Consider the following 13,825-nt stretch of genomic DNA (forward strand, 5'->3'; position numbering starts at 1 on the left):
AAAATTATCCTGTTGCTCCTTTATTCACAAAATCTTGGTACTGGAACTAGCTGTCTTACTGCCAGCATCCTCAGTCGCCTTATAGTTCTTTCCCTGAGCTATTATAGTGGCCCCCTGAACTAGCCTCCTTAACTTAATATTTTTCCTTTTATGAAAAAAAAAACTCCACTGAAAGGAAACCCCTGAAATACTAAGAAAGTATAACAATGCATAATTGTATATATGTGCATGTATACCTTCCTACACATATATGCAGTTGATTTTGCACACCAGATTCAGTAAACTTTTCCTCAAACACTGGCTTCACTTAGCCCAAAACCATGCAGAATCCTCTTATCTATGGAGCAACAGCTAAGCCAACTTAAACAGACATTTCAAGTCCTCTTCATGCTTAATCTTATTCTGCCCTTTCTTTTTCTACATTCCTATACAAACCGCTCTACTCAAATGCCTTGAGTCCTTTCTACCCGCCTCATTGGCCAGCTGTCAACATCACTTCCTAGATTCTACGTGTTCAAGTATTACATTTCCTTTGTTTACTCCCTCCATAAGTGAACATTTTTTTTCTACTTTGAACTCTCATAGTGCTTATTTCCTGCTTTGAAGGAGTTTGTGTTCATATCTTGGCTCCCCACAACTAAACTTTTGTTGGTATGGGGGCCAGTCCCCCAACTCCCCCCACCCCTCACCATAGCACTGAGCCTCCTGCCTGACCCGTGCATGGGTGGTCAAGGCATGTTTGTTGAACTTATGGTGACTTACTGATTGGATTCCTGCTGTAAATCATTACTCTTTAACTATAGGGAATAATTGCAAAGTTAAAGCAATGAAAATTATTCTGTTAAAACACGTTTAAAGGTATAAGGTACTCAAAGAGAATTTAAAATAGTTAAAATATTTTACATCAAAAAAGATAAAAGTTAGAACACTCAAGATATTTTGTTATCTCAATGCAACTTAGATTGACATGAAAGTTACCTTAATATATAGGAACAAAAGAACATTCAGTTTTAACAAAACTTGATGTGCCTACTTAACAGCTTTAAAGCAACGTCTCCATATAATTATTTACTTATTATGGAGCTGATTGAAAGTCTCCATCTTTATAGAAAATAAATACTACCAGGTTGCAGATCTTTAGTGTCCTAAAAACTAGTCCAAGGTGGAAACTTAAAACCAATTTAGGGGACATTTTGAATCACTGGATGTTCTTTTTTAAATAACATTTTTTTCTTAAAAGATTTTAAATATATTTCTTATTTTTTTGGTAGAGACAGGGTCTTGCTATGTTGGCCAGGCTGGTGTCAAACTCCTGGCCTCAAGTGATCCTGTTGCCTCTGCCTCCCAAAGTGCTGGGATTACAAGCATGGCCACTGCGCCTGGCCTGGGTGCTCTTTAATTTTGAATAAGTTTATGTATCAGTATCATATCTTTGGATTCCTGAGAATGTTGATATGCATATAGTAATAGACTTGATATAAATGCCTAGTGTTTATATAGTCACATTAAAAATGGCGGCTGGGTGCAGTGACTCACACCAGTAATCCCAGCACTTTGGGAGGCTGAGGAAGGTGGATCATGAGGTCAGGAGATCAAGACCATCCAGCTAACAGAGTGAAACCCCATCTCTACTAAAAATACAAAAAATTAGCTGGGTGTTGTGGCACGCCAGGCGTGGTGGTACGCGCCTGTAGTCCCAGCTACTTGGGAGGCTGAGGCAGGAGAATTGCTTGAACCTGGGAGGAAGAGGTTGCAGTGAGCTGAGATTGCGCCACTGCACTCCAGCCTGGGGCGACACGGCGAGACTCGGTCTCAAAAAAAAAAAAAAAAAAAAAGCCACACTATCAAAGCATCGTGGAAACTAGGTGGTAATTTTGTATGTGAAATATAAAAATCTTTTGAGTCAGTTAGGTTGGAATCTAATGAAGTGGATATTTCCAGTTTATGAGCCTTTGAAAATCAAGCACTATGGCAAGCTATACTAAAATGCTGTCTGCCTCTAAGACCACTTACTAAATTGACATCGTTACTAAACAGTTATTGTACCTTCTAAAATGTCTAACAGCCTTGGGAATTAGGGGAATTTTTAACAAATTTATCTTATATTTACTCATTTTTTGGTGTGTGGTATATTTGTGAGCCTATTTTTTGTTTTTGATACATTTTGATGTACAGCTATAGATAACCTTATAACTGAAATAAGAAGTGCAATGAACTTTTAAAGATTTATTTATTCACTGCAATTACCAGAGAAAGTAATTTTTAAGTTCAATAAAAGGAGGTAATGTTCATCCCAAGGCACATCAGCTATGCCACTTGACATATCAATTTGCTTTGGTTTTGGATAGAACTAGGTCCATTTTTAAATTCTTCCATTATGAGTAAGTAATTGAAAGAAGGGAGAATGAACAACAAAGTCTTCTTGGAAATGATAATGTAAATGTCCGTTATTGCCAAGGGAGTTTAGGGACTTAGATGGCATATAGAATTATAAAGTGTTTCCTTGCTTCTGCATAGGAAATATGGCCATTGCAAGATCTTTGAATAACTAGTGACTCTGTGCTCTTTTGAACTGTTACTCTTTAAAGGAGATGCAATCTTAGTTCATTTATTATGATGAAAACAATTCAATTGATTTTTTAATGGATTCTAAAGGAAATGGAGGAGATAGAGAATTGATACTAATTTGAGCTCATAGAAATATAGGCATTTCTACTTGTCAGTAATTTATCACCAAAACATATGGTAGAACACATAATGATTTATATGAATGCAGACATAAGAATCCAGTGGACTGTTCAACATATCTTAGAAATATTGGTGAGCGTAAGACAGGAAGCTGCCATTCGAACTATCACTGAAACTCCCCTGCATAGAGGATGCCACACATTTGACTTAAAGGCCATGCATTTGCAGGAAGGCTATGCAAAAATAAGTGCAGGCACAAATATCTCACACATACTGAAGATTTCATATTTCTTTTCTCTGCTAAATGGGATGAGAATAATATCCAATAATGTGCACCTCAGGGAGCTGTAAGGATTAAATGAAAACTAGCACTATATATAGATGTTCAATAAATTATAACCATTTTGCCTTCTTAAATTTTAAAGAATCTCAGAGGACAAATACAAGTATATATTAAAAGTGGCCAATCTTACCTAAGGACAAGATCTAGAACTCATAAGTATTATGAATACATCTACTCCGTCTGCCAATTCATTTATTAACTTAGAGGAGAATTGGTAAGTCAAGGGACCCTCATGCATCTTCAGCATAGTAGGTCTTTTGACAGACATTCCATTTAATCAGAGTCCCTAAATCTTTTGCACACATTTCTATTTTCCCTTGTCTCTCAAAACAAATTTATCAACTGTGAGCACTTCAAGGGCACCCAATACAGTGTCAAGCACTGAGCAGAATCTAAGTCAAATCTGTTGCCCAACGATGAAATGCTGACTAGCACTCTGGTCTATGCTGTTGTGCCCTATATTGTATATATTAGGGACTTATCTCAATTTGACTGACTCTGAATTTACATGGAAATAAGTTTCAAATGTTCCAGTATATACCAGTATCATTTATTACTGTTTTCATAGATTTTTTTTTTTTTTTTTGGTTGCAAAGGTGCTTTACAAAACTTCTCAGTTAAGTTTGGTGTCACTGATGAAACTATTATTAAACAGTTCCCCAGATTTAGTAAGGAGGACTTACCTTACTCTAGTGGAAAACCAATGACAGCAAATAATGAAATATAACACAAGTTAAAAAATGCCTTTCAATGCATGCAGCACTGTGATTAGTCATAAAAGTCTGATCAGGTTTAGACGCAATATAGGATTTTTCATCTCTTTTGAAAATAAAAATTAAAGAAGTTATTTCTTATTCTTCTATACCCAATATGTACATATACTTTTCTATGTAATGCAACATGCAATATTTGCTCATAACCATATGTTAAGGTACATGTAGCTGTAGTACTACATTTGGCATAAATGTTGCATATAAATTATAAATATTAATAGCTTAATAACTACTAATTTTATTATCTGATTTTTCAATTATTTTACATTTTAGGAAATACTAATTCCTGAATATATTAAGGAATGGGCTTTAAAAAATACAGAAGTCTTCTATGTCAGATAACACAATCATATTTAATAAAGGACAAATATGCTTTGCAACAAATGTAATATGCTCATTTCCATAAATCATTTGTGCCAAAAATGTGACAGTATCTTGATAATGAAGAGCATGAGGGGATGGTCACGATGGAACTCATTTTAAAATCTGATAAATGCTTTTAAGACCATAGTTAGCAACATAAGGTTTGCAGTTCTCCGTAAATGTGGTAATAATTCACTTTTTAGTAAATTCATTCACGAAGGCTTTTTACTGAGCTTTCAAGGTACACATGCAAAAATTGGCCCACTTCATCATACACATGACAGGTGTGACTTAGACACGTACACAGGAAATGTGATGTGTGAATGAAATGCGAATTGGGTGAGGGAGATTCTTAGGATAGAAGTACGAGTGCCCAACAAAAGTGGTTAAGACAACAAATTCTCTTTTATCCTAAGAAGAACCTCACCAGCATGGATCTTGTAAGGGATCTGCCCAATGTATTCATAAACATATACTGAAAAATAAATATTCTGTGCTAGCAAATGAATTCAGAGAAATTAGATTTCTGACACTTGATTGTCAATGATCATGTTATGCCACATCATTCAGACTTTATGGAATGAGGACTTTTTGTAAGCTAGTGAGGCTGGAAAAATATTATCTGTCAATTCGGTTCATCTGTTATATGGCAGATTAGCGGGGCTAATCATGGTGAAGTGCTTTTCATGTGCAGGTTTTATTGGAAAATATGAGAGTGGGAAGATTACACTCTCAAACAAGCGTTAAGAGACTGCTTGTTAAATGCTAAAGGGTGGTCTTCATCTTTATGGTGTGGGGCTTGTCATTCTGTATGTCCATATTTATGAAACTCAAATCCTTCCACATGTAGTATTTTAGAATTAAACCATTTAATTAAAAAGACATTACAAATCTTGTTCATTTAGGATGCACTCTTAAATCCTGAAATATTGTTGAAAGTGCTAAATTTGTTCTCATTAAACTTGTGTTTTCTTGGTTAATATGGGCAGTACTGAGGTTAAACTCAATATAAGATACCATGCATGACCATAATTTTTCTAAGGGTTTTTAGCATGTGTCCTTGGTGCACATGCACAAAAGCGAAACTATGGTAATAAAGTTAGATTAAAGCCAACCTTCACTTAAAAAAAGAAGTATATTTCTAAAAATTCCTAAGTGAAATGTATGCCCCAACCATTAGTTGCAAAAACATATCAGTAGCCCTGTTTGTAACATACAGTTAGGTAGGGTTTGTATCTCTTAAGATACAAGCCTCAGTCTGCTCCTCTCCCCGCCATGCTTGAGGAGTTAACATTGCTAGTGCAAATAATCAAGTGTTCTGATACAAAAGTGCAGTTAATTAAGAGAATGCTTTGAGTTAATAGGGGTTTATGGAAGTATTCCACCTATTTCTAAATATACATCCTCTGAAGCAAAGTTATAATTAAGAATATTTGTGATCATGACATGAACCTTGGCTTTAGCTTCTTTGTGCCTCATATGATTGAAAGACATTCTGGAAAACTATTATATTTAATTTTTTGAATTATCTGGAACTTTACTTTGAGCTCATCAAATGAATGAATGAATTGAAGTAATTATTTTGTAGAGCTACTAATTGCATACTAATGAATGCCTTAAAACTCTTTGTGGCTCTTTTGAAAAGAAGTACTTTGAAAGGGTAGAGTGGTATAGAAATGTTAAACTCTAAGACCAGAGCAAAACATCAAAAACATAGTTCTGGAAATATAACATCTTAGTATTATATATTTTTTGAAACAACTCATTTATTGAACTCAGCTTTGTGAGATATTTCTTTTCTTCAAAAAGAAGGAAAATAAAGTAATTCCTTTAACAAATTTTTGAAATGTCATTAAAGAGACTGCATTTGCTTTTGAAATTATATATACATAAAAGCATATGGTGGTATATATGAAGTTATAATTTTTAAATTATTCCTGAAAGAAGACTTGGAGTAAAATTCAAAGCATACAACACCATGCAAATGTAGCAATGCTCTTGTCTCATTCAAAATGTTTTAGTGCTCTGAGAGTTTGAGATAATAATGCAGGATAAGAACAGACTTATAAGGATAAGAGCCTGGTAGATGACAAATTCTTCAAAGTATTTAAAATACGGAGCTTGATGCTAGTTGTTGCTTATAAGCATTAATTCCAACACCAGGTGACCTGGGAGATTCTCTTGGGTGCTGTGTGCTGAGGCTTCCTGCCGGTGCTCTGACAGCCTCTGAGGCAGCATGTTGACAGGGAGCAAGGAATAGAGTCCTGTTTCCAATATGTGAAAGGGTTGCTTTTACACTGGCTGGTATATTGGTGCCTCTGAACCCCTTGCCCCTGCTTTTTAATCTTAGTACAAGTGAGGAAATTACTGGTGATGATATGTCTCTGAAATCCAAAATAGGTAAGTGCAATTGATTGTTTGGGCAGGATGAAAATATCTACTCAAATGTGTGATATGTTAAGAATTATTGTGTTTACTCAAGGGCAGGATTACTATCCTGCCTTCTTTTGAGGACTGTCAGATTTTGAAGTTTCCACAGGAGTTGGTAATGCTTTGTCAGGCACAGGAAGCCCCATTAATGCAAATTGTATTGGCAAGCCACTTGAAAGATAAGAAGTGGTTATTGACTCTCATTTTATTGTCTACCAGTTTATTAGAATCACCTGAGCTGCTTTTAAAACAAGAATGATGCCCAGTTCCCACTGCAGATCAATTTAAAGCCCCATCCAAAGGGATGGGCCTGGGCATTGGGATATTTTTTGATGTCTTCAAAAGCTTCCCAAGTGATTTTGACGTTCAAACAGATTGAGAAGTGCTGTTTTGAAAGGCAAGTAGCCAGGGTAAAATGGTTCTAGGGTTGGATTGTGGTCTATCTGGAAATCTCTCTATGGCCTTACTGTACATAGATTCATTTCAGGCCCCAGGTTATTTTATTCTGCTGGAATAACGTGGTCTGAGGAAATCAGTATCTAAGTAAAACATCAGCCTCATATTTAGATTCAAATGAGTCTGGACTGTTACTTTAAACTTCAACTTTGTCTTGTGGAGGCAGAGCCCAGCAAGTTGTCCAAAAGCAGCAGCACGCACAGGAGGCTAGTGTGGGGACCAGGTTGCTCTTGGATTTGGGGGTTGATATGGATGCCATGCAAGCAGGTGCCTCAGTGAAAACTAAGACGAGGGCTAGCTCAAGACTGAAAAATTCAGCTCATGGCTATGACCGAACGAAAACAAATCTGGTAGTTTTCCTACCAATTAATCACTTAAATTTGCTTGTAAAATGATTGAAATCAGCCAAGGGACTGATTTCATTTTGGATTTGGTAAACAGAATGAACATTTGAACCTATCTACCGAGAAGATTCGCCTCTCCTTGCCAACCACTTGGAGCCATCAGTCCGAACCCGTCGAGACATAAGCATTCCAGTTCTACAGGAACTAGATCATTAGAGAAAAAGCAAGTCATCTCTCTGTGAGGGAACAGTCAACCCGGCCAGGTAAGAGTGGTGACAGCTTTATTATATAAAGAGGGAAAAACACCTTTAACTTGTTAGGTGCTGGGATTGGTCAGGAGGAATCTGAAACCAGAAATTCTTTGTTCTAGTTGCAACCACATTGTTCAATGGAGAATGTCTGTAATTGGGCACATTAGCTAGTAACACTTCAGACACCGCCCACTACAGATCCTTCCTCTTCAAGGATGTCATTTCATTTTATAAGGCAACCCAGATCTGCCTTAAGACATGGCTTCCCATTTACCTGGAGACTTTTGTTTTATCCAATTTAACCAGTATTGTCAACCCTTAAATAAATGTTGTGCTTATGGAAGTTTTCTAAGGTACATTACATTTCATTTGGGGCTTTGCTGTTTCACCGATGACTTGAGCTATAGCTTGCAGTTGCAAAAGAGTGTAAGCCAAAGTGCTCCTGTGGGGGCTTCTCATCAAAAACGGATCTTACTGAATTAAGGGTCATGCTATATCAAAGGAATTTCAAACCTTCCTGAAATGGACATGGGATGCCATGTAACAGATACTCACAGGACGACCTCCACATGGTCCAAAGCCCATTGATCATGACCTGTTCCATTGTGGCGTGGTTGCCACCAGCGCAGTAAGACTCCTTTCATCCGTGCCTCCCTGGGTCACACACAGAAGGACAAAGAGATTATACATTAGGAAACAGAACTTTTTGGTATTTGACTTCTAGATGTCAAATATTATAATAGGCTAATCTAAATCAACAAAATGTTATGCATGGAATTCAGATTTGCTTAGGTCATAGTATTCTTCTGAGCAGCATTAAATTTTATTGGCTACTCAAGGACTTGTAAAACTTTTCCATCTCTCTCCCTTCTTTCCCTCGTTCCATTAATATCTAGAAGATACTTGGTCAAGCATGGAGTGCTTTCTGTGTGACAGACACTGTGCTAGAAGCTAGGCTTACAATGCAAAGCAAAACTGACATGACTGCTTAACCTCAGTAAAATTTCAAACTAGCACACCAGCAGAAAATAAATGTTTTCTAAGACTAGAAAAACTGATTAAAGCAAGGGAAATCAGCAAAAACTGCCCTTGCATTTAGTTATTATTGTCTATTCCCTCTTGTCCTTATTCCTTGCTTTGATTTGTGCCTTTCTTGTCCTAATCGAAAACAGTAACAGCACTTTGGAGATCTGGGTTAGTCTTCGTTCTGCCGCCACCTAGTTTTGTGGCATTGGTGCATTAACTTTACCCAACTTCTACCTCAAACTTTGTGATTCCCAGGGACTCGCAAAGGGATTGTGCATGAGACCATGCCTTTCCATTTGGGCCACTTACAGGGGGACATTGTAAGACACTCTCTGAGCTTGTGTGAAGTCCTTTGGCTGGTGCTGGGCGATGACATGCCAGGTGATCCCGTTGTTGACACTGTACTGCAACAGCACCGCCTTGTCCACAGCGTGGGGGCCACTCAGGTCACTGTTGCAGCTGTCCGTCTGCGACGTGCTCCCAATTTGCAAAACAAACATGATTTTGCTGAAAAACACAGGGAAATCATCTTTATTTTTATTTATTTATTTTTTGAGATGGAGTCTTGCTCTGTCAGCCAGGCTGGAGTGCAGTGGTGTGATCTCGGCTCACTACAACCTCTGCCTACTGGGTTCAAGCAATTTTCCTGCTTCGGCCTTCCTAGTAGCTGGCATAACAGGTGCGTGCCACCACGCCTGGCTAATTTTTGTATTTTTAGTAGAGACGGGGTTTCAACATGTTGGCCAGGCTGGTCTTGAACTCCTGACCTCAGGTGATCCACCTACCTCAGCCTCCCAAAGTGCTGGGATTACAGGTGTAAGCCACTGTGCCCGGTTGGGAAATCATCTTTATACTAAATTCAGGAAGTATTAAAGGAATTAAACTTCCTTAATCTTTTCTTGTTCCTAAAGTCCATAATTTCCAAGTTCATAATATAATAGAAACAGAAGCAGCCAGTCTTGAGAGCTTGTTTGGAGATTCTAGCAGGGGAGCGCAGCTACTTGTAGTACCCTTGACCAAAGACTGATCCTCCCCTATTGGGGATGGTCATCCTCTTCACCCACACGCAGCTTTGGGAGGGACGCACATGGAGTGGCGAGGGAGGAAGGGGACACCTGCCTAGCTAGCCAGATCAGCTGAATCAACTCTGGTGACCAATGAAGTGACAGATGTCACAGCCAGATCGCCCTCACATCTGTGAAGCGGCCAGTCTTATGACTACATCACTGTTAGTAACAAAATTTATTTATATTGTCTTCTATATTATACATGTGAAAACCTCATAAGGCTTATTTTCTACACAAAGAAAGTATTTTCGACTTTCAAAGATGTGTCCTCTTTTCATGATGTTGGAAATCTTGTTAGAGTATTTCATTTAAAACACCTTCTATTCTCTGAAAGGTAACGTGGGCCAAACAGACAGCTGAGGACATGGAGAGGACATGGAATACAACCACAATATTTATGCTGCATTCTTTTTACAAATAGCTCCAAGCTGAACACATCTGGATGGGGATAAATTATTATGACTGTTTTAGGAAAGGCTGTCTGGAGATCAGAGCTGAGGGAAAACTGAGTTAGGACATGCAGGTTCTGAACCATGTCTGCTATTCCGTTCAACATGACATTTTGCTTTTCATTGTCATCCTTGCCCTAGATAGAGCTTTTAGGCATGGGAAATAAATCCTCATAAGATTCCTCATGATTAACAGAGTACCTAATTTAAAGTAGGTGGTGGAATAAAGAGCTAGACTTAAAAACATATAAATGCATAAACTAATTTAAAACATAGTGTGCCATTGCTAACTATGCACCTAGATGCAGCTATATATGGTGGTGTTACAGAAAACACTAGGTTATCTCTAGATTAAGTATATCTTTTTAGTAGGCAAAAAAAAAAAAAGGAAGATGATAGATGCAACTTTTCTCATATCATGGTTTCCATACAGGAATTAATTTTACTTTCATTGTTTATCATATTAAGGGCCCCCAAACCTGCCTTTCCGCTTGTGAAAATACAACACTGATATTATATTTTCCAAAGTGAAAGGTTTCAAGTAAACTATCTTCCCATTAATCAGACACATCTAATTCTCAAATATTCTCATAGCTACTGAACACTTTTCAGCATTCAAGAAATACTCTACAGTAATACCTAGCAATCTTTTTTAAGCCTTAGAATCTTTTCTTGAATTATATAGACAAAAAGCTGTGTTTACTCTGGATAAGGTAGCCAAAGCTGGGAAGGGCAGGTAGGGAAGGAAATTCAGTCCTCCTTATGTCTTTCTTTGTCAGTCACTTCCCTAGTCCATTTGCAAGGTCTCTGCCCACTCTACTCTGCATTAACCCTCAAAAATTATAGCACATAAATTTTTAAAGATCTTATCCATCCAACCATCCATCCATCTACCCTCCATTTCTATTTACTGTACTTACATAAGCTAAATATAGGCATATGTTTGCATTGCTACAAATTTATTTCACATACACATTTATATACTTGGCTGTGCTCAACATTAAATTATCTATGTAGTTTATCCCTAACCATTTTTTAAAATATTTGGCCATTTCTCTGGGCTTATGCCTACATTACCACCACTCAGCCACTGTGGGTGAAGAAATACAAAGCAATTCTCTAATGAACTTAAGCGAAGCATAATTCTGAGTTGTGATACATATATGCTTCCTTGTCCCAAATTCAAATGAAAGGTTTTCACTGCTTAGTGGCATCTGTGCCATGAAGTTCACAATCCTATCTAACAGACAGTGGACAGTTACTGGGCTTGTGACTAATTCTATGTCTGGACTACAATACGGAGGTTTGGGTACCTTGCTCGAGTGAGATCCAGAGGCTTGGTAGCTGCTTGCCTGATCTGACAGCCATTAAAGTATAGCGAGTCTCCATGGGCGTAGGGGGCCAGCTGCCCACAGCCACTTCCTATGACTCCACCTTGAATGGTCTCCCAGTTTGCCTCGGTGACTCTTGCAGACTCAAAATTATCTTTAATATAACTGGGAAGGTCGTGACTGAAAACAGAGCAGTCATCACCTAGAGGACAGGGAACAGTCACAGAAATTAAGTGGACCAACCAGAGTCATTCAAGATTAAGAACAAGTATTCAAGTTCAGATTTAAGTAGTTGTTATTGTAAGAATGGCAAAATACAAGGAACTTAAACAACTTTACAAAAAAAAAAAAAGCCAAACAACCCCATCAAAAATTGGGTGAAGGATATGAACAGACACTTCTCAAAAGAAGATACTTATGTGGCCAACAAACATGAAAAAAAGCTCATCATCACTGGTCATTAGAGAAATGCAAATCAAAACCACAATGAGATACCATCTCATGCCAGTTAGAATGGTGATCATTAAAAGTCAGGAAACAACAGATGCTGGAGAGGATGTGGAGAAATAGAAACACTTTTACACTGTTGGTGGGAGTGTAAATTAGTTCAACCATTGTAGAAGACAGTGTGGTGACTCCTCAAGGATCTAGAACTAGAAATACCATTTGACCCAGCAATCCCATTACTGGGTATATACCCAAAGGATTATAAATCATTCTCCTCTAAAGACACATGCACACTTATGTTTATTGCAGCACTATTCACAACAGCAAAGACTTGGAACCAACCCAAATGCCCATCAATGATAGACTGGATAAAGAAAATGTGGCACATAAACACCATGGAATACTATGCAGCCATAAAGAAAGATGAGTTCATGTCCTTTGCAGGGACATGGATGAAGCTGGAAACCATAATTCTCAGCAAACTAACACAAGAATAGAAAACCGAATCACCTCATGTTCTAATTCATAGGTGGGAGTTGAACAATTAGAACACATGGACACAGGGAGGGGAACACCACACACTGGGGCCTGTTGGGGGATGGGAGGCAAGGGGAGGGATAGCATTAGGAGAAATACCTAATGTAGATGATGGGTTGATGGGTGCAGCAAACCACCCTGGCACATGTATATCTATGTAACAAACCTGCACATTCTGCACATGTATCCCCGAACTTAAAGTAGAAAAAAAAAAAAAAAAGAAATATAACAAAATCCAGAAAAAAAAAAAAAAGAATGTTGTTACAGTAAAAAAAAAAAAAAAAAGGCAAAATACTAACTAGATACAGACTCCCAAAGTAAATGTTTTATTTGGCAATTATTGGCTTATATTGTTGGGAAAAAATTCCAATTTTCTTTGAGTCAATGTTTACTAAAATATGTAGTGCTTATGTCCGTATTTGCCGTGTAAAACTGTTGTTTAAATACCACAGCATCTGGCTGGGCCTTGAATGTTTACCAATGGTGGGTCTCAGTAGGGAACTCTCACCCTGGTATGAGAGGCCTATCTAATTTCTTTTTTCCTAGCATGATTTGTTGTAGAAAATACAGGTTAATGTATACTTGATGATTCTTAAGAGCAGTGTCTATATTTTAACTTGTTGGATTCCAGCACCTAAAACAATATTTAGCACATATAAGATATTCAGTAATGTGTGGGGCGCGGTGGCTCATGCCTGTAATTCCAGCACTTTGGGAGGCCGAGGTGGGATCGCCTGAGGTCAGGAGTTCGAGTCCAGCCTGACCAACATGGTGAAACCCCATCTCTATTAAAAATACAAAAGAAAATGAGCTGGGCATGGTGGCATGTGCCTGTAATCCCAGCTACTCAGGAGGCTGAGGCAGGAGAATCACTTGAACCCAGGAGGCAGAGGTTGTAGCGAGCTGAGATCATGCCACTGCACTCCAGCCTGGGCAACAAGAGTGAAAACTCCGTCTCAAAGAAAAAAAAAAAGATATTTAGTAATGAAGCTGGGATAAATAAATAATCATAAAACTAGAAGTGTCTCTCAGAGACCACTGAACTGAATTACTGCCATTTAAGTAAGATATTATATTAGCAAACGTGTATGTGCTTGCATTTCCCCTTAATTTAAACAGTACCTTTTTTCTACATGTCCTTAATAGTTTCAAATTAAGGTTCAGGGGAGAGGGCAAATTCCAGACATCTAGGACTTCTTGTGAGACATTTGATTCACTCATTTGCCTAGAGTTAAAATTCTCCAGCTAATATAGTGACAGACCCAGCCGGTCTCAGTGACAATGACACCAGGGGAAAAAGGAAATGGCTAAGTAATTTCT

The 13,825-nt window shown here is 37.9% G+C and overlaps 1 protein-coding gene across 2 annotated transcripts in view; it reads right to left on the minus strand.

Moving 5' to 3' along the window:
- The window catches only part of RELN (reelin), a 529,179-nt gene that overhangs the window by 2,856 nt on the left and 512,498 nt on the right, over positions 1 to 13,825 (minus strand). Inside the window, exons 61-64 of one of the 2 annotated variants that reach the window (XM_063667694.1) lie at positions 11,504 to 11,723; positions 8,984 to 9,181; positions 8,204 to 8,302; positions 7,498 to 7,601 (exon numbers count right to left, since the gene is read on the minus strand). In XM_063667694.1, the coding sequence (XP_063523764.1) occupies positions 7,514 to 7,601; positions 8,204 to 8,302; positions 8,984 to 9,181; positions 11,504 to 11,723 (605 nt within the window). In that variant the 3' untranslated portion in view covers positions 7,498 to 7,513. Of the gene's footprint in view, positions 1 to 7,497; positions 7,602 to 8,203; positions 8,303 to 8,983; positions 9,182 to 11,503; positions 11,724 to 13,825 lie in introns of those variants that run through there. The other variant, XM_054494994.1, reaches the window with a different exon arrangement.

Source organism: Pongo pygmaeus, chromosome 6, assembly GCF_028885625.2.
Source record: "Pongo pygmaeus isolate AG05252 chromosome 6, NHGRI_mPonPyg2-v2.0_pri, whole genome shotgun sequence".
NCBI classification, from domain to species: Eukaryota; Metazoa; Chordata; class Mammalia; order Primates; family Hominidae; genus Pongo; species Pongo pygmaeus.